Source organism: Sesamum indicum, linkage group LG5 (assembly GCF_000512975.1).
Source record: "Sesamum indicum cultivar Zhongzhi No. 13 linkage group LG5, S_indicum_v1.0, whole genome shotgun sequence".
NCBI classification, from domain to species: Eukaryota; Viridiplantae; Streptophyta; class Magnoliopsida; order Lamiales; family Pedaliaceae; genus Sesamum; species Sesamum indicum.
Genome location: NC_026149.1, coordinates 5,749,394 through 5,769,751, shown reverse-complemented (window position 1 = coordinate 5,769,751; position 20,358 = coordinate 5,749,394). Strand labels below are relative to the sequence as shown.

At 32.7% G+C, this 20,358-nt stretch overlaps 2 protein-coding genes and 1 long non-coding RNA gene across 3 annotated transcripts; 2 read left to right on the top strand and 1 right to left on the bottom strand.

Annotated features, from left to right (window-relative positions):
- Positions 3,027-5,155, bottom strand: LOC110011973. Its single transcript, XR_002287060.1, has 2 exons — positions 4,857-5,155; positions 3,027-3,252 (listed from the first exon to the last, which is right to left on the bottom strand). It is a non-coding gene; the product is annotated as an uncharacterized LOC110011973 (long non-coding RNA).
- Positions 7,566-9,501, top strand: LOC105162117 (cytochrome P450 81D11-like). Its single transcript, XM_011080064.2, has 2 exons — positions 7,566-8,477; positions 8,737-9,501. The coding sequence occupies exons 1-2, from the start codon at positions 7,605-7,607 to the stop codon at positions 9,361-9,363; spliced, it is 1,500 nt and encodes a 499-aa protein (XP_011078366.1). The 5' UTR covers positions 7,566-7,604; the 3' UTR covers positions 9,364-9,501.
- On the top strand, positions 14,223-16,060 carry LOC105162116 (cytochrome P450 81D11-like). The gene is made up of 2 exons (XM_011080063.2): positions 14,223-15,109; positions 15,370-16,060. The coding sequence occupies exons 1-2, from the start codon at positions 14,237-14,239 to the stop codon at positions 16,006-16,008; spliced, it is 1,512 nt and encodes a 503-aa protein (XP_011078365.1). The 5' UTR covers positions 14,223-14,236; the 3' UTR covers positions 16,009-16,060.

The window sequence follows — 20,358 nt, the reverse complement described above, 5'->3', positions numbered from 1 at the left end:
ATGAAATTGGTTATCGATTCCAATATTCAACTAGACAACTATGCTTATGAACTCTAACAGTGTTATTACATTGATCAACCCAAGAAACCTTTCCTCCTTGATCGTTAGCCATGCCCACAGACTTTCAAGAGTCTAACACGCCTTAGAGAGCATAGGAGATCTCGTTATCATTCAACGATAGGTGATGAATTCTATCTTGAAACTCACCATCTTCATTACATGTTCTGACTGCAGTGGACAAGATTTACAATAACCACGTCAAAATACAATCTTTTTTTGTCAGACTCTAATACATCCATCACATATATGCGACTGCTATGGATCCTCAAGCTTAAGGACTAAATCCTAATTGTTAGAGCTAAGGAGTAACAATCATACCAACCAAGTCCCACAGACTGTCATACGATGATTCCTCGCGAGTCAGTTCAGTCAACTTGACAATCCATGCCCACTACTAAGAATGTATAGACATCTTGTGTCTGTTGTTAATGAAACGTGATACCCATCTTAATGAATACTTTACCTAGTGCAAATCTATATAGAACCCTCGATACCATATCCTCGAGGTTATCAACTTTGAATGTGTCAGGCCTAATCCCCAAAAGCTAGTTTCAAGGCAGTAATCCAATACGCAACCCTACCTCATTAGTTATAATGTGGTTTGTGGGGCTTGTCGTGACATATCAAGTATGTGGTAGCAAGCAGAATAAAGGTATGCTAAATGACAACTTATTGGGTTCATAGTATTAGCACTACATTGAATAAGAGTGTTCTCTATCAATAGATGATAGGGGCCAACAACTGGCTTACTCATTACCCATTCAAACAATCTTTTACTTGACCAAAAGTCAGTTATCCACTTACTTTTAAAATCCAATCTCCAAGATGTAGCATATGAAAAAATGTTCTCTCCAAATTCTCTCTCTTCTCTCTCGCACAGTTCACACACTACTCCTCATGTTAACCCTAATACTGGTAGTTTTACAGTGGCGGCAGGCCTTGATGGCAGTAGTGATGACACCACAGATGATAGCCGGTGAATGAGGATATAGCAGCACGCATTAAAAACGAGTTCAATGTTTTAGAATTTTTATCTCTTGCAAATCGAGTTATTGATGATGGTGATGAGACTTCCATGGCGGCACTCAATGATTTGAAAGCAAGATGGGCAACCAAGTTTGGTGATGACAATGTTAATCGGTCTTCTAGATCAACTATGGATACATTGAAACCGATTTTCTCCCACCAATTGACTCTTTATCGTCCTCCACCACCGGGGCCACGTATGGCACGAAGAATCCCACGCCTCCCAATGTCGGAACAGGCGGCAGAGATATTGCACACTCTTGCGCAGCTATAAATTAGGGTTGTGCTGCCATCCATGGAGAAATCACCTAGGGTTTTGCTGCCTAACATGGAAAGTCTATCTAGGGTTTCTCCTATAGTGCAGCTTCATCATCCCATACCTCTATCGGCGCCCATGAATGATTTGACTCCATAGGAGCCCTCGGACCCCATACCTCCACCAATGATAGGCTTGTATATTGGTAATGTTCCCCTTCATGCTCATGTTCCACATAATTTATTGAACGATTAAATTGTAGTAGGATCAATAATTCTACTCTACGAACATTGACATACATAGCCCCATCGACACAAAAGGGAGAGATTATTGTTCATCCTACTTTGGAGATGGTCAGTGAGGGATCACAACGGTGGGCAACCACGACGGTTGGCTATTTCCTTGACTGAAAATCATACTTCTATCAATTAAATACTTTTGTTTGTTCGGTATGACCAGCGGTTAAAGAAGTTATTGCGGCTATGAATGGATTATATTTCTTTCATTTCAAGACGGAGGCAGTAATGGAAGAGGTGATCGATGGTGTCCCTTGACTGTTTCAGGGTCAACCGATTGTCCTTCAACAATGGGATCCGAGTATGGCATTACGTAAGCACTAGAACACGCAATTGCCCGTTTGGATTAAGTTGCGCCACTTGCCGATCGAGTTTTGGACTGATAAGGGTCGTAGCACGGTGGCTAGTGGGATTGGAAGACCGCTGTATCCTGATGTGATCTATTCCTAGCAGAAATATGGAGGTGAAAGATGACTTTGTAGACGAAATTGATGTACCTCTGAGGCAACCAAATGAAAATTAGGGATAATGTAAGGAGATTGTTCTTTATAATCTGTTTGATGTGCTTACGATGAGATTGCAGAGTGTTCTACTAGAGACCCTAAACATTGCAGCCCCTTACGAGGTGATACATGATGCATGCAGCTGTCTGGAACGTGAGGGGGCTGAATCACCGAGACCATCAGGTGGCACTTTGAGACTTGGTTTCGGAGTTCAGATTATAGTTTATTGGTCTATTAGAAACTAGAGTAGCTATTAATAATGCCTCACAAGTTCAGCCTAGTTTATTGCCTCGTTGGAATTAGTTTGTGAATTATTTGGGCTCGGGCAATCGTATTTCGCTTGTATGGGATGGTGATGAGATTGAAGTTAAGATATTGAATGTTAATTTGCAATTTAATCATTGTCGTGTGCTTATTCGATGAATACATGTGACGTTTGTGTCTATTGTGTATGGGGTGAATGATTTGGGAACTAGATGTGATCTTTGGAAGTCATTGGGCCAACTAGCGAGTTCGACTGTTGATGGGCCAACTAAAAATATCTTTTTAATCCTATAAACAAAGACATAATTTATTTTGGTAACACAACTTTGGTAAATGACGCTTTTGGTCCCATAAAATTCAAAACTACGTCTTTTTAGTCCAAAAAATGTGATTTTAAGCTTTTTAGTCCCAAAATTACAACGCCTTTGTCCCAAAAACACACCACACATGACTTTTTACAACTAAAAATACATGATTATGAGTTTTAATTATGAGAATAAAAGCGACACCTGCCATAATTGTGCAATCAAAAGAAATTATACTCTTGTCTTATTGGATTAAAAAAAATATTTTATCCGTGTATTTTGTTCAGTGCATGAATATATTTCATTGGTCTTAAAAAAAAAAAAAAAAATCAACTTTCTCTACAAGGAAGCTACAGCCATGCTACACGATTTTCACTGTAATAACTGGACAGAAATTACCTAAGAATTGAATAAATGTAATTACTATGTGGTAAACATTTATATCTCAAAAAGTATCAGCACAAAAAATCAGTGGACTAAATACGTAATCGCCAGCGCAACGAGGAGAAGAACGTATGCAATCCCTTGATCAATTGTTGTGCCTGCATGACCATGTCAACAGTTAGATTCAAATGTCATTAGCAATTTCCAATAAAATGCTAGAAAAGATGCTTATACGTATTTAAGTTTCAATTAATACTCTAGTATTTATAGCCTTAACAAATTAGAGGGAGATGAAAAAAATAGGAAAAAATACCAGCAGACTCCTGGGATATTATAAATGAATAAATTATTCCCTTATAAAAAAAATAATAATTTACCTGTCGATATTTTTAAAATGTAACAATATACCCCTTGTATTTTTTGAAATGAAGCAATTCACGGAAAAGTAAATTGTTTTATTATAAAGAACACATAGAGGTAAATTGCTAGTATTTTTTCATGCAGAGTAATTTGCTCAAATGAAATATCACATCGAGTTAAATTACATGAAATAAAAAAAAGTAGTTTCAGTAAAAAGAATTCATTAATTAGTTATTTAATCATGATTTCTTTGCTTCTTAATAATTAATATTGCTGAATGTATAATTTTTTTAGTTACATTAATTAATGAATGGTATTATTGATGGAATTTTACTGCATTTCCATCGTGAAAATACATTTGGGCTTGTTTTTATAAATTTGTATTAGCATTGACGAATTAATTCATAATAATAAGTTTATATAAAGGTTCAATTATTAAAAAAATATTCAATTTTCACTAAAAAAAATATAATATTAATGATAGTGATAATTCTAATATTATTACTAATTATATATATTTAATTAGTGATAAGGATATTTACTTTATCACAATAATGAATTTTATAATTTTAATAATTATTATTATTTTATAAAATTTGTTATTCGTATGAATTGGTGACAATACCTATAAAATTGTCATTAAATTGAGATTGAGAGCTGTCCGTATGACTTAAGGACACTGGGCATGTTTAGGTCATGTGAGGATACATTTGATGTTTTGGGTAAGATAATTATAATAGAAAATTCATCGTTTCTTTCTCAGAAAGATGTAATTTATTTCATTTGGTGTTTCTATAAAATTTTGTTAATTTTATAAAAGAAAAAAATATTTATATTATTAAATTTAAACTCAAAAGTGTCAATATAATTTATCTTAATTATAATTATATATTTCTCTTTTACTAACATTAACTCATCCAGACAAATACCCGAAATAATTTACCAAATTTCTATTTTTCCTGATTAAAAAAAGAGTAAACATCATTTTTCAGGCGAGGACGTGTAATTTGGACCGAAAAAAATTAAATAAAAAACCTGATTGTTCAAATAAACCAATCGCGACTTTTGATACCTAACCCAAATAAACATGTCACAATGAAGTGACAGAAACAACTCATTAAATTTCTTTATTGGGGTTTAAAAAAAAAAGAAAAAAAAAGCAAGGAAAACGAAAACCACATATATTATATTACAAACGAGTAAATTATTCAATATAAAAAAAATAATTTATTTTCTTGTGTTTTTTAAAATGTAATAATTTTATCTTCCTAAATAAGGGGTAAATTGGTTTTTTTTTTAATAAAATACAAAAGAATAAATTATTTTTTTTTATAAAGAGTAATTTATTCATTTATAATATTATATGGAGTAAATTAAATTAAATAAATAAATAAAAACTGACCATCGTTGGTAGGAGCAGGAGCAATTGCTGCAGGCGTAGGGGCGACGCCTTGTCCGTAGGAGTAGTCGAATAGCGCCACCAGAATCAAACCAATGAATGGGAGAGAGAAGTAATACCTCATGCCCATGAAATTCATAATCACGACTTATAAGATTGAATAAAAGAAACAAAAAATCGAGCAATTGTCTAACAAAAGTACTGTTTGTTTGTCAGTGGATGAAATGAAAGGAAGAAGAAGTGGTTAAAAAATACGCTTTTACCTAATGTTTTCTATTAAAAAGAGGTCACTTTATTTCAAGCATCGAGAAGGGTTAATATATAGCTTTGAGTCCAGTCCAAGGCGTGTGCGTGTGTGAGGAGTGAAGTTTCCAAGAACACGCGTTCGGATGTAATGGAAGGAACCGCGGGAAAAAGCACCAACTTAATGTGAAATGTGCTCAACTCCCCAACTCCAACCATCTTTGACTCGGCTGCCGGCTATGAGAAAGGTGGACAAGTCCAAATCCCCTTACTAGGCATTGAAAATTGTCCCTCCGGAAGCAATTTTTGGAATTATTTATCGCACAAAACCAATATAAGATTGATAACAGTAAGCTTATGTGTTACAATGACCGTTCCAATAATATATTTATTGAATTCAAATTGATTGTTTCAAAAACAGTTCCAAATTCAATTTTTGTATTTGGTCAAGTATTGTAATGACTTTTTTGGCCGGTACAAAGTCCGTTACAATTCATAACAGCCAAAAGATGAGCCGTTACAAATATTTTTTTAACACCTAAAATAGCCATAGACGCCTATCCATTACAAAAGCCATTCCAATTATTAAAAAGCCGTTACAAAATTTTAAGTTGGGCACCGTTAAAAAAACCATTGTGATAAAATATTTTTTTTGTAGTGTTGTAAGTATAATATATTATGAATATAATATTAAAAAGAAATTAATATGAGTATAATATGAAAAGTAATTAATAAGAATATATAAATGTAATATAAAAATAATCAATAGAAATTAATAAATATATTATTTTATATTTTTATAATTCATAAAATGATATTATATAGTTAATTTAGCAGAACAAAAAAGGAAAGAAACTTTTAAGTTCCTTCATACTTATTATAGATGATGATGACGATGATGATAATAATAAGGATTAAAAAGGCAATTTTCGTCCTCTAACTTCAGGTCATTCTCGTTTTAGTCCTCTAAATTACTAGGGTTTCATTTTGGTCCCATAAAATTGAAAAAATCTCAAATTTTCAGCCAATCACAATGCAAGCCCCAATTTAAAAAGTCACATGCCTGGCATGTGACTTTTTTCCGGCAAGTGACTCAACTTTCCGACCAAATTTGTACTAAAATTGAGATTTTTTTTAATTTTACGGGATCAAAATGGAATCCTAGTAACTTAGGAGACTAAAACAAGAATGGCCTGAAATTAGGGAACGAAAATTACCTTTAAGCCTAATAATAACAATATGATATATATAGATATAGAATAGATATAGAAACATAATAGATATTGTTATTGATATAAATATAGATTTGTGTATTAAATTTTCTATTAATTTTCTCGAAAAAATAAGAATATATTTGGACTAGTTAACGGGGTTGTTAGTAGTGCTAAATCAATATATTTTTAATGTGATAATGATGTAACTCCAGTTCCTTCGGAATCGCTAGTCAATGATGATATTCTACTTTTATATTATTAGTGATGACATATCAAATATATTTTATTATTTAAACAAAAAACTGATAGTTAATTTTTGTATTGATTTAGAATTATTGGTGATGTTAAGTCAAAATATTATAATTGAAAATATATTATTAGTTTGTAAGATTAATGATTGAAATTTTTTTACATAAATGTAACTATATAAAAAAGTAACGATGAGACGAAAATTATAAGAAAGTATTTTTAATAAAAATATGTATAAACAAACATGTTTTTAATTTAATTATTATTTTAAAAATAAAAAATTAATAATAAAAACATAAACAAACTAACGAATCTAGATGCACTTACATTGAAAAGTCAATGATTCTTTGCTCACTGCTTGCCTCATCCTGTTCATGTTCAGTTCTAAAGAGGTCTAGATTCATATATGTCATGTCAAGACAATGGTCAAAGTCATAAACAGAGATCAGACGCCCCTGCAAAAGTTCTACCCATTTTTCCTCAAGTCCAGAGAGCCACAAATGCCTTATCCTTCTCCAACTTATTGTACAATGACTTTTCTCTACATTATATTGTTACGAACGTGTTTTCGTTATTTGAAAAATTATTAATATTTTTTTAATTTTAACATCATCTAATAATTAATTAAATTTGTTAAATTTTTATTCATTTTGTAAGGTGGATTAATCAAAATGCCCTTATGGACTATGAATAATTTTATTTATTTTTTGAAGTTTTTTTTATTTTCTTTATGGACTAATTGGATAATTTTTTTATAATTTACAAATTTTCCACCCACCCTTTTGATTCTTTACAAATTTTTTGTTTTTTTAAAAAAATACAGTAAAAGTAAAATTGATAATTTTTATAGCTTAATTTAAGAATTATATAATTTAACCAAACATCAAGAGATATTTATAATTTTTTAAACAATGAGAGAGTATTTATAATTATTTCGTTACTCTGACCAATACAACCTTATTTTACCATACATGTATATCTTTATTTATAGCTGATTAGATAACATGTAAAAAATCCAGATACAGGTGCAATTCAGAAATAAAGCATGGAAATAAGCTGGCTATACGCTCTCCTCTCACTCTTCCTTCTCTCCCTAGTGTTGAAGTTTTCATCAAAACCAAAAAGAAAACTCCCACCAAGTCCAGTGCCAGCACTTCCTGTATTAGGCCACCTTCACTTCCTCAAATTCCCACTTCATCGCACCATTCACAAGCTCTCTCAACAATTAGGACCTATCTTCTCACTTCGTTTCGGCAACCGCCTCATGGTGGCTGTCTCTTCCCCGGCCATCGTGGAGGAGTGCTTCACCAAGAATGACATCGTGCTAGCCAACCGCCCCCGGTTTATCATAGGCAAATACGTCGGCTACAACTACACAATCCTGGTTGGTTCTAACTATGGTGAGCATTGGCGCAACCTTCGCCGCCTGACCACTGTCGAAATATTCTCCACAGCTCGCCTCAATGTGTTTCAGTCCATCAGACATGACGAAAACAAACTTTTGTTGAAACAGCTCTATGGAAAGTCATGCCAAGACTTTGCAAGAGTTGAACTCAGGTCTTTGTTGTCTGAGCTAACATTCAATGTTATCATGAGAATGGTGGCTGGGAAGCGGTATTCCGGTGAGGACGAGGAAAATGATGAGGCGAAGCAATTTAGAGAGATCATAGATAAGGTTCTTATACTAGCTGGTGTGTCGAACCCCGGAGATTTCTTCCCAGTGTTCAGATGGATTGACTATAAAGGTTATGAGAAGACTTGGACGAGCGTTACTGGAAAACTGGATACTTTCTTGCAAGGTTTGATTGATGAACACAAAAGAGATAAGAGTAGGAATACAATGATAGATCATTTGCTCTCTTTGCAAGAATCAGAGCCTGAGTACTACACAGATGTCATCATCAAAGGGATTATAATGGTAAGTTCTTCATTCTTTCTTCTTGATTGTTCTCCCGGAGGATTAGATTGAGCGTTTAGCCTATGAACACCACATAGAGTACAATGTTAACAATTGATGCTGGACAGTACGAAGATCAAGATGCATTCATGATTGATGCCATGTTAGACATGCCATACATCTCAATCATGTGTAATTCTATAATCTTTAAAGCTATGCTCATCATTGAATCACAATCACAACATATAATCTTCGTTTTTATGTGGTAAAAAAATGACAGAATATGCTACTTGCCGGGACAGACACATCAGGAGTGACCATAGAATGGGCAATGTCTGCTCTACTAAATCACCCCGAAAAGTTGGACAAGGCCAAGGCTGAGATAGATAATCTTATTGGCAACAATCGTGTCGTTAATGAATCAGACTTGTCCAAGCTTCCGTATCTCCAAAATGTTATCTTGGAGACGTTTCGTTTATTCCCTGCAGTACCATTACTAGTACCACATGAAGCATCGGCTGATTGCACGCTCGGTGGATATGACATACCGCGTGGCACGATCATACTAGTAAATGCTTGGGCCATTCACCGAGACCCCTTAGTCTGGGATGATCCCACAAGTTTCAATCCCGAGCGTTTTGAAGGAGCAGGAGAAGTTGGACCCACGAAGCTGTTGCCGTTCGGGATGGGAAGAAGGTCATGCCCGGGCAACGGCTTAGCGAATCGGGTCGTTGGCTTAGTCATAGCGTCTCTAATACAATGCTTTGAGTGGCAAAGGGTTGACGATTCCTTGGTAGATTTAACAGAAGGAGAAGGGCTTTCCATGCCTAAACTCACACCATTGGAGGCCAGGTGCAGGGCACGTGATGTGCTTCATAAACTTCTAGCTGAGCCATCTCGAAATTAACCTTATCTTGGATACTTTTACAAGTTACTATGTATGCATTTTCAATGTTGCTCTGGATACCATTTAGCATCGGGTAATGTAATTTACCTCCCTTTCATATTACAAATAATAGTAATTTATCTTTCTATTTTTTTAAAATAAAGTAATTTACCTTCATGTCTAACGAAGTAAATTGTTTAATCCTGAAAAAATATAAGGTGGTAAATTGCTATATTTAAAAAGTCACTGAAAGGTAAATTGCTATTTTTTTTTTTACGAAAATAATTTCCTCATTTAAAATATCACAAAACTATTGCTTACGTTTTTTTCTTAGCATATGTCATTTACTTACTACTATTTTGTAGGAGATAGTACAATTAATTTGATGAAGTCATTAGCAATAATTTTGTGAGCTAGTTTTCTAGAAAGGACACGGCTGTATGGAAAATATTACTATGTTGAAGTCTTGTAATAAGGTTTTGCTACAGAATCAGTGGCCTTAATCTAGGAAGGAAACAAACTGTCCAGCGTCACAAGTGTTGGTCAATGTTATCCACCGCCGTGTCCGCCATTCGATCTAGTTCATCTCTATATAGAACATTCATGCATGTCCACATGTCCACTTACATTATTAAGACTTGTCTTTTATTACTAACGATCATTCGAGTTCAGCCGATCACCAACCTTATAGTCGGGCTCAACGCAATTTACCTTTCAATAATATTGTATTAAGTAAATTACTCTCTTGTAATAAAAAAAATAGCAATTTATTTATTTGTATTTTTTAAAATAAACAAATTTTTACATCCCTAAAAATAGGAGTAAATTAATGCATTCTAAAAAATACAAAAAAAATAAATTACTATTTTTTTTATAAAAAAATAATTTCTCATTTATAATATTATCGAGAAATTACTTACATTTTTTTTCCTTATTTTACCCAACGAATTAATAGTATAATTAACTCCCACCCAGACAAAATGGGCTTATTATATGTCAGGATGGTTGGTGCATTTTTGACTCTGACCCCCCTTCACATTTCCGTAGTTGGCCACAAAAGTCTGATCATGTGTCCATCCTATTCAAAATTAATTGTAGAGGGTTTTTGGAAAATTATGTATTCTTTTTAAATATTTTATAAAACATTTGAAATTAATTGAGAAGCATTCAAAAATCAGATTATAAGATTAAAAAATATAATGTTAGTAGCTCGTAAGCTTTGAAAAAGTAAAATATTCCTGATTTACATTAAAAGTAATCTTATTTGAGAAAGTAAAGAGTTCCTAAATTATTTTATAAATTTTAACAAATGTCTTCAACTTTGAGTGCATAAATTACGAATATGTTGTTGCTAGCATAGTATAAATTTTACGATTTTATTTTATTCGAATGAGCAAAATTTTTTATTAATTTCATTAAAAAGTGTCAATTTCTTTTTTTTGTACCACAATTGTGGTGAGTGGCGCTTTCGATACCATAAAATACAAAAATACACTTTTTTGGTCCCAAGTTAACGGTCTTTAACTTCTATTGGCTCACATGACTTTGACTGTTTTTGATTTCAAAGGCGCTATTTAATGTTACAAAAAAAAAAAAAACAATAAAACATCTTTTTTTGTTTATGGGCAAAGTTGGTGAGAATATTTTTTCATTTAATGGTACAAAAAATAAGTCTTTTTGTTTTATTTGTAACATTAAACAACGCCTTTGAATAGAGAGCTTCCCTAGTGGGAGGAAGGCAATTTGAGCCTGCATACTATAACTTTCAAAGGAATATTATAACTTCATATTGAGAGCTTTATTTCAATATTAACCTCTCTTTGGTACATGAAAAACTAATTGTAACACTCTCAATATCATTCATTTACAATCTTTTATTTTTTAGCACTTATTTAACTACTTTTTCTTCCAAGTGGACTTGAGCACTATATTTTTTGCTTGATCATTGGCGCAGCCACTGGAAACACAAAACTAGAATGTGAGAACAATAGAAGCTACCAACATCAGAGCTACCTCATCGAATACCTCCTCTGGGAGAATGGTCTCTTTCTTGCTATAGGACCTCCAGTGGATAATTACTACCTCCGTTCGGGGCCCAACTTCACCAGTCTCACCATTATGCTTACCTACTGCTAATATCCCTGCTAACCAAACTTGTAATGTGTAGAGAAACTTACGACAAGATGTCCCCTCTAGGAGAAGGAGGCGCATCCACCCCGACAAAAAGGTGCTCCAAAGGATTGGAGGACGCACATTGATAAGCTTCAGCAAGAACTCTTAGACCTACAGGGGTGTGTATTCGACATCCCCCTTGTTCGAATAGATGACCAGGAAGCTAATGTGATTGATAGTTTTGGGAACTATTTAGCAATTTTTATTAAAATAATATTGTATTTATGAATATAATAAGTGTTCATCCATGGAATTATGTGTGTTTGTTATTCTTACTGTTTACGGTAGTAACGTCATGAAAAATGCCCACAGACTATTGGATAACCCATGTAGTTGAGATGCGCATTGGATGGCGGCTATGAAACCAATTTTTGAGGATTGGTCTTAAATGTTCTAGGTTAAGGACTTCGAGACAGGGCATTTAAAGTCCTATAGGAAATTGCACTAAGTATTACATTTATTGGATGAGTGTTGTGTTTTGCAACAAATGTAGGTCGTCTCTGCAATTTTAGGGGCTGGTTGAGAAGTCTATCGAGCTAACTGAACTCACTAACAATAAATCATTAGATTGAAGCCTTAGAGGCTTGGTTGGTATAACTGGAACTCTTCGACTCAAATAGTATGGAATTAGTTATGGAACTTGAGAAATTATAGCAATCTCATGCATATAATGGTCGCAACTTGAATATAATGAAAGATGACCATGTCTTCGATTACAAGCCATGTCTAGTGCAGTCGGAGTTTGTAGTGAGAATAGTGGATTTCAAAATAGAATATGTCCCCTGTCAGTACATGACTGAGATATCTTCTTTGCGCTCTAAGATAGGTTAGACTCTTTAAGTCTCTAGGCTAAGCGATTGATCAAATAGGAAACCTTTTTTGCTATATCGATCAATAGAGTTAACGCATCTCGAATATGAAGTATAGGTGTCTATTTTAGGATGAGAATCAACACCGAACTCCATACTTTAGACTAATCAATAGTGCGATCCGAAAATTTGTTTTCTTCCACAATCGAACATCTATCTAACTAGGTTGATATCAACGATGTTGTGTGGACTATATTAGAGGAATTCTACATTGATCCTAGCACGAACAAACCAGTGGAGATTAAGAATCAATGCGAGTAGCCGAATAGAAGTCTGATAACAGGTAAAATTCCTAGTTAATTTTTATTCTCTTTTGTTTAATCCTTATCCTGTTAACGCATGATGTTTATTTATACTATTTCTGCATTTTTTAAATTACACCAAATGTCTAGGAATTATTAAAGGGTACACTCCTTCGATCCGGTTAAATTATTTTAATAGCATTTTAGTTTATGATCTTGTTGCATTCTTAGACTGATTCATAACCTTTTACTCCTGGGGAGCAAGAGAGCACCACTGCAAAGAAATCCTGACAGACGAATAATAGTTTAAAAAATTATTAATATCTTTTTAATTTTACCATCACCTAATAATTAGTCAAATTTAATAAATTTTTTATCTATTTTGTGTGATGAACTAATCAAAATTTTCTTGTGGGCTATGAATAATTTTATTTATTTTTTTGAAGATTTTTTATTTTCTTCATGGACTAGTTGGATAATTTTTTTATAATTTACAAATTTTTCATCCACCCGTCTTATTTTTTACAAATTTTTATTTTTTTAAAAAAAAATACAGAAATAGTAAAGTTGATAATTTCATACATCAATTTAAGAATTATATAATTTAACCAAACATCAAGAGATATTTATAATTTTTTAAACAACGAGAAAATATTTATGATTATATTATTGAATGACAGAATACAACCTTATTTTACGAGTTAATTATTTTTTTATTATAAAAAAAAATTATTTTATTATAATTTTTTTTAAAATAATAACAAAAACATGACGAGTCGCGATTTGAAATCGCGACTCGTCATTAAATTAATCCCAAAAAATGCAAAACTCCCCAAGTCGGGAAACAAAATCCCGACTTCAAGTCGGGAAACAAAATCCCGACTTGGAGTCGGGATTCTGAAACCCGACTCCAAGTCGGGATCCTGAATCCCGACTTGAAGTCGGGATTTTGTTTCCCGACTTGGGAATTCTGCATTTTTTTTTTTCGTTGAAATTATTATTATATAATTTAGTTTATATATAATTAATTTTAACAATATACTAATATCCAAAATTAATAAAATTAACATTGCATTAACTTAAAAAATTACAATTAAGGGTACAAATGTAATAGTCATTTATTTTGTACAATTGTAAAAAATTACATTAAATGTATACAATTACAAATATAAAAAATGTCCACCCGTTCCACAATGTCCAAGTCGGGAAACAAAATCCCGACTTCAAGTCGGGATTCAGGATCCCGACTTGGAGTCGGGTTTTAAGATCCCGACTCCAAGTCGGGATTCAAGATCCCGACTTGAAGTCGGGATTTTGTTTTTTAAAACCCGACTCCAAGTCGGGATTCAAGATCCCGACTTGAAGTCGGGATTTTGTTTCCCGACTTGGGATGTTTTGTGGATTTTGGCATTTATTTAATGACGAGTCGCGATTTCAAATCGCGACTCGTCATGTTTTTGTTATTATTTTAAAAAAAATTATAATAAAATATTTTTTTTTATAATAAAAAAATAATTAACTCCTTATTTTACCATACATGTGTATCTTTATATACAGCTGATCAGATAACAATTCAAAAATCCAGATACAGGTGCAATTCACAAATCAAGAATGGAAATAACCTGGCTATACGCTCTCCTCCCACTCTTCCTTCTCTCTGTAGTGTTGAAGTTTTCATCAAAAGCAAAAAGAAAACTCCCACCAAGTCCAGTGCCAGCACTTCCTGTATTAGGCCACCTCCACTTCCTCAAATTCCCACTTCATCGCACCATTCACAAGCTCTCTCAACAATTAGGACCTATCTTCTCACTTCGTTTCGGCAACCGCCTCATGGTGGCTGTCTCGTCCCCGGCCATCGTCGAGGAGTGCTTCACCAAGAACGACATCGTGCTAGCCAACCGCCCCCGGTTCATCATAGGCAAATACATCGGCTACAACTACACAACCCTGGTTGGTTCTAACTATGGTGAGCATTGGCGCAACCTTCGCCGCCTGACCACTGTCGAAATATTCTCCACAGCTCGCCTCAATGTGTTTCAGTCCATCAGACATGACGAAAACAAACTTTTGTTGAAACAGCTCTTTGGAAAGTCATGCCAAGACTTTGCAAGAGTTGAACTCAGGTCTATGTTGTCTCAGCTAACATTCAATGTTATCATGAGAATGGTGGCTGGGAAGCGGTATTTCGGTGATGACGAGGAGAATGATGAGGCGAAGCAATTTAGAGAGATCATAGATAAGGTTCTCACACTAGCTGGTGTGTCAAACCCCGGAGATTTCTTCCCAGTGTTCAGATGGATTGACTATAAAGGTTATGCGAAGACTTTGATGAGAGTTACTGGGAAAATGGATGCTTTCTTGCAAGGTTTGATTGATGAACACAAAAGAGATAAGAGTAGGAATACAATGATAGATCGTTTGCTCTCTTTGCAAGAATCAGAGCCTGAGTGCTACACAGATGTTACGATCAAGGGGATTATAATGGTAAGTTCTTCATTCTTTCTTTTTAATTGATCTCCTGGAGGGTTAGATTGAGCGTATAGCCTATGAACAGCACATAGAGTTCACTGTTAACAATTGATGCAGGGTAGTACAAACATCAAGATGCATTCATGATTGATGCCATGTTAGACATGCCATACATATCAATCATGTGTAATTCTGTGATCTTTAAAGTTATGCTCATTCATTGGATCACAATCATAACATATAATCATCGTTTTTTATGTGGTAATAAATGGCAGGTTATGCTACTTGCCGGGACAGACACAACAGTAGCTACCATAGAATGGGCAATGTCTGTTCTACTAAATCACCCCGAAAAATTGGACAAGGCCAAGGCTGAGATAGACAATTTTATTGGCAACAATAGTATCGTCAATGAATCGGACTTGTCCAAGCTTCCATATCTCCAAAACGTTATCTTGGAGACGTTTCGTTTATTCCCTGCAGTACCATTACTAGTACCACATGAAGCATTGGCTGATTGCACACTCGGTGGATATGACATACCGCGGGGCACGATCATAATAGTAAATGCTTGGGCCATTCACCGAGACCCCCTAGTCTGGGATGATCCCACAAGTTTCAATCCTGAGCGTTTTGAAGAAATCGGAGAAGTTGGACCCACAAAGCTGTTGCCTTTCGGGATGGGAAGAAGGTCATGCCCGGGCAACGGCCTAGCCAATCGGGTCGTTGGCTTAGCCTTAGCGTCTCTAATACAATGTTTTGAATGGCAAAGGATTGATGATTCTTTGGTAGATTTAACAGAAGGAGAAGGGCTTTCCATGCCTAAACTCACTCCATTGGAGGCCAGGTGCAAGGCACGTGATGTGCTTCATAAAGTTCTATGTGAGCCATCCAAAAAATTAACCTTATCTTGAGATACTTTTACAAGTTATTATGTATGCATTTTCAATCTTGCTCTGGATACCATTTAGCATAGGTGATGTAATTTACCTCACTCTTATATTGCAAATGAGCAAATTACTCCTTATAAAAAAATAATTACAATTTATCTCCCTATATTTTTTAAATAAAATAATTTTACCTTTTTGTCTAAGTAAATTGTTTCATTTTAAAAAAACACAAGGTGGTAAGTTGCTACATTTTAAAAAATACAGGGAGGTCAATTGTTATTTTACAGTATCACAAGTGGATTGCTTATATTTACTTACTACTATTGTGTATGAGATAATACAATTAATATGATGAAGTCATTAGCAATAAATTTGTGAGCTAGTTTTCTAGTAAAGGACACGACTGTATGGAGAAATTACTATGTTGACGTCTTGTAATAAGGTTTTCCTACAGAATCAGTGGTCTTAATCTAGTGAAGGAAACAAACTATCCAGCGTCATAGGTGCTGGTCAACGTTGTCCACCGCTGTGTCCGCCACCCGATCTAGTTCATGTATAGAACATTCATGCATATCCACTTACATTAATAAGATTTGTCTTTTATTACTAACTAGCCCTAGGAATGCTAAGAGTTCAATCGATCATCAACCTTATGTCGGAGTTAATGTAATTTACCTCTCAATAATATTGTTAATGAGTAAATTATTTTATTATGATAAAAAAGTAGCAATTTATTCATTTATGCTTTTTAAAAATGAAGCAATTTACATCCATAAGAATGGGGTAACTTGCTGCATTTTAAAAAATACAAAAAAATAAATCATTATATTTTTTATAAGAAAATAATTTACTCATTTGCAATATCACCAAAAAATTACTTTGCATTTTTTTTTCCTTATTTTTCCCAATGAATGAATAGTATGATTAACTCCTACCTAGACAAAATGGGTTCATTAAATGTCACGATGGCTATATGGTGCATTTTCGACTATGGACCCCCCTTCACATTTCCGTAGTTGGTCACAGAAGTCTAATCATGTGTCCATCCTATTCCAAATTAATTGTCGAGGGTTTTTGGAGAATTATATAATTTTTTTTAAATACTTTATAAAATATTTGAAATTAATTGAGGAGCATTCAAAAATCAGATTATAAGATTAAAAAATATAATGTTAGTAGCTCGTAAGCTTTGAAAAAGTAGAATGTTCCTGATTTACATTAAAAGTAATCTTATTTGAGAAAATAAACATAATGTTTGGTTTTGTTTTTAACTTGTTTTGGGGTGTTTTGTGAAGATAGAGAAAGAAAAACAAAGATAAATAAAAATAAGTTAGAGATAGTGTGTATGTTTGGATTTATTTTTGGAGATAATATAAAATAAGTATGGTATATTTTATGTTGGGTAGTGGGGAGACAAAAATTACTGTTCATTGTCAAATCATGTCTCTTTTATATATATTATATATATGTATGTATAAAAATATATATAATTTATTTGGTTGTGAGTGATTAAAATAAATATTATTTTTTAATTAATTATATGTTTTGGACAAAAAGTAATTAAAAATATTTTAAAATAATAAAAAATATATCCAAAACTTACAAAACTAAATAAGCCAAACATACTCTATATTTTGGCCCATCTCAAATATGGGCCAAAATCAAAACCAAACATACTGAAAGAGTTCCTAAATTATTTTATAAATTTTAACAAATGTCTTCAACTTTGAGTACATAAATTACGAATATGTTGCTGCTAGCATAGTATAAATTTTAAAATTTAGTTTTTTTTAAAAGGGCAAAATTTTTTATTGATCCCGTTAAAAAGTGTTAATTTCGTTTTTTGTACCACAATTGTGGTAAGTGGCACTTTCGATACCATAAAACACAAAAATACACTTTTTTTTGTCCCAAGTTAATGGCGTCTAACTCCTATTGGCTCACGTGACTTTGACTGGTTTTGATTTCAAAGGCGCTATTTAATATTACATAAAAAAACAAAAAAATGTCTTTTTTTGTTTATGGGCAAAGTTGGTGAGAATATTTTTTCTTATAATGGTACAAAAAAATATGTCTTTTTATTTTATTTGTAACATTAAACAATGCCTTTGAATAGAGAGCTTTCCCAATGGGAGAAAGGCAATTTGAGCCGGCATACTAAAACTTTCAAAGGAATATTGTAATTTCGTATTGAGAGCTTTCAATATTAACCTCTCTTTGGTACATGAAACACGAATAATAAGACTCTCAATATCATTCATTTACAATCTTTTATTTTTTAGCACTTATTTCACTACTTTTTATTCCAAATAGACCTGAGCATTGTATTTTTTGCTCAATCATTGGCGCAGCCACTGGAAACACAAAACTAGAATATGAGAACAACAGAAGCTACCAACATCAGAGCTAACACTTCATTGAATACCTCCTTTGGGAGAATGGTCTCTTTCTTGCAAGAGGACCTCCAGCAGATAGGGGTGGCAACGAGTCGAGCTCGATTCTAGAATTTTAAGCTCGAGCTCTAGCTCGACTCCTACATGTCGAGCTCGAGCTCGCAAACTGTTTTTTTTTGTTTTTATTATTATTATTATTATTATTATTATTATAAATTATGAAAATCACCATTTTTTTTACATAAATTTATAAGTAATAAAATAAATTATATAATGCATACTATATTACTGTTATTATTATTATTAGTAGTAGTATTAGATTAAATAATGAGAATCACCAATTTTTTACATAAATTTATAAGTAATAAAATAGATTGTATAATGTATATTATATTATAAATATATCAAAATATAGTATGAAATTCTAATTTATTGTTATAAATATAAACTACTCATTAGTTTAGTAGTAATACAATTAATAAATTGTACAAAAAAAAATTATTCTGCACAGTTTAAAGTTATTGCCAAAGTATCAATTATCTGAAATAATGCAATTGAAATACATAAAAATATTTTATAGTTGAAATTAATAAATGTTCACAATCTACAAAATTTATATATTTATAAATGCTAGTATAATATTGTTGTAACTATCATCTTATATTGTTAAACAATATAGGTTTATCGGGCCATCAAAATCCAGATCAGACCGTTAGATATGATAAAACTTACAGAAAATATATTTGGTAAAGTTTTAGACTTATTGGATGTACGGATGTCGAGATATCGTACTCGAAACATAAGAATAATCATTCAAGATGGTGTATTGTTGAATCAGACCATGTGATTTAAATCATACCATCTGATATGATCTAATGGACACAGTCTTGTATATATTTAAATTTCGTATGAATCGGGTGCCCGAATTTTAAGATATCTTAATTATTTATTAAATTTTTTAATCTCATTATATATAATAAAATAATAATTAGAATTGCTCAACCATCATTATTATTATTATTATTATCATTATTATTATTATTATTATTAGATTAATTAATAGATTTTACTAAATTTTGATATAAATAATAAAAAATCATAACTGAATTACTTGTGAATTTAAAAAATATATAATGTAATACAAATATATATTAAAATATAATATAAAATTTATATATATCATATTAAATAATAATTTTAATTATAAAAAAATTATAATTTACTAAGTTGTTATTAAATTTATTTTTGTATAAAGATTAAATGTATAAATACAAGTACCATAATTTATTATTATCCAAAATAAAATATTAATATTGATTGATAATTATAATATATGGTCAATTTTGATTATAAAATTAATCAAATAAATATAAAATTAAATATACAAAAAATTCAAAAATAAAAATATATATAAAAAAATAAAAAAAATATTCACTACCTCGCGAGCCAGCTTGCGAGCTGGTGAATAGTCATAACTGAGCTCCAGTTCAAAATCGAGCCGGCTCGCGAGCTCGACTAATCTGCCACCCCTACCAGCAGATGATTACTACCTCCGTTCGAGGCTCAACTTCAGCAGTTTCACCATTATGCTTACCTAACACTAATATCCCTGCTAACCCAACTTTTAATGTGCTGAGAACCTTACGACAAGATGTCCCCTCTAGGAGAAGGCATGAGCATCCACCCCGACAAAAAGGTATCCCAAAGGACTGGAGGATGCACATTGATAAGCTTCAGTAAGAAGTCTTAGACCTACAGAGGTGTGTCTTCGACATCCCCCTCGTTAGAATAGATGACCGGAAAGCTAATGTGATTGGCAGTTTTGATAACTATTTAGCAATCTTTATTAAAATAATATTGTCTTTATAAATATAGTAAGTGTTCATCCATGGAATTATGTGTGTTTGTTATTCTTATTGTTTACGGTATTAACGTCACAATAAATACCCACACACTATTGGATAACCCATGTAGTTGGATT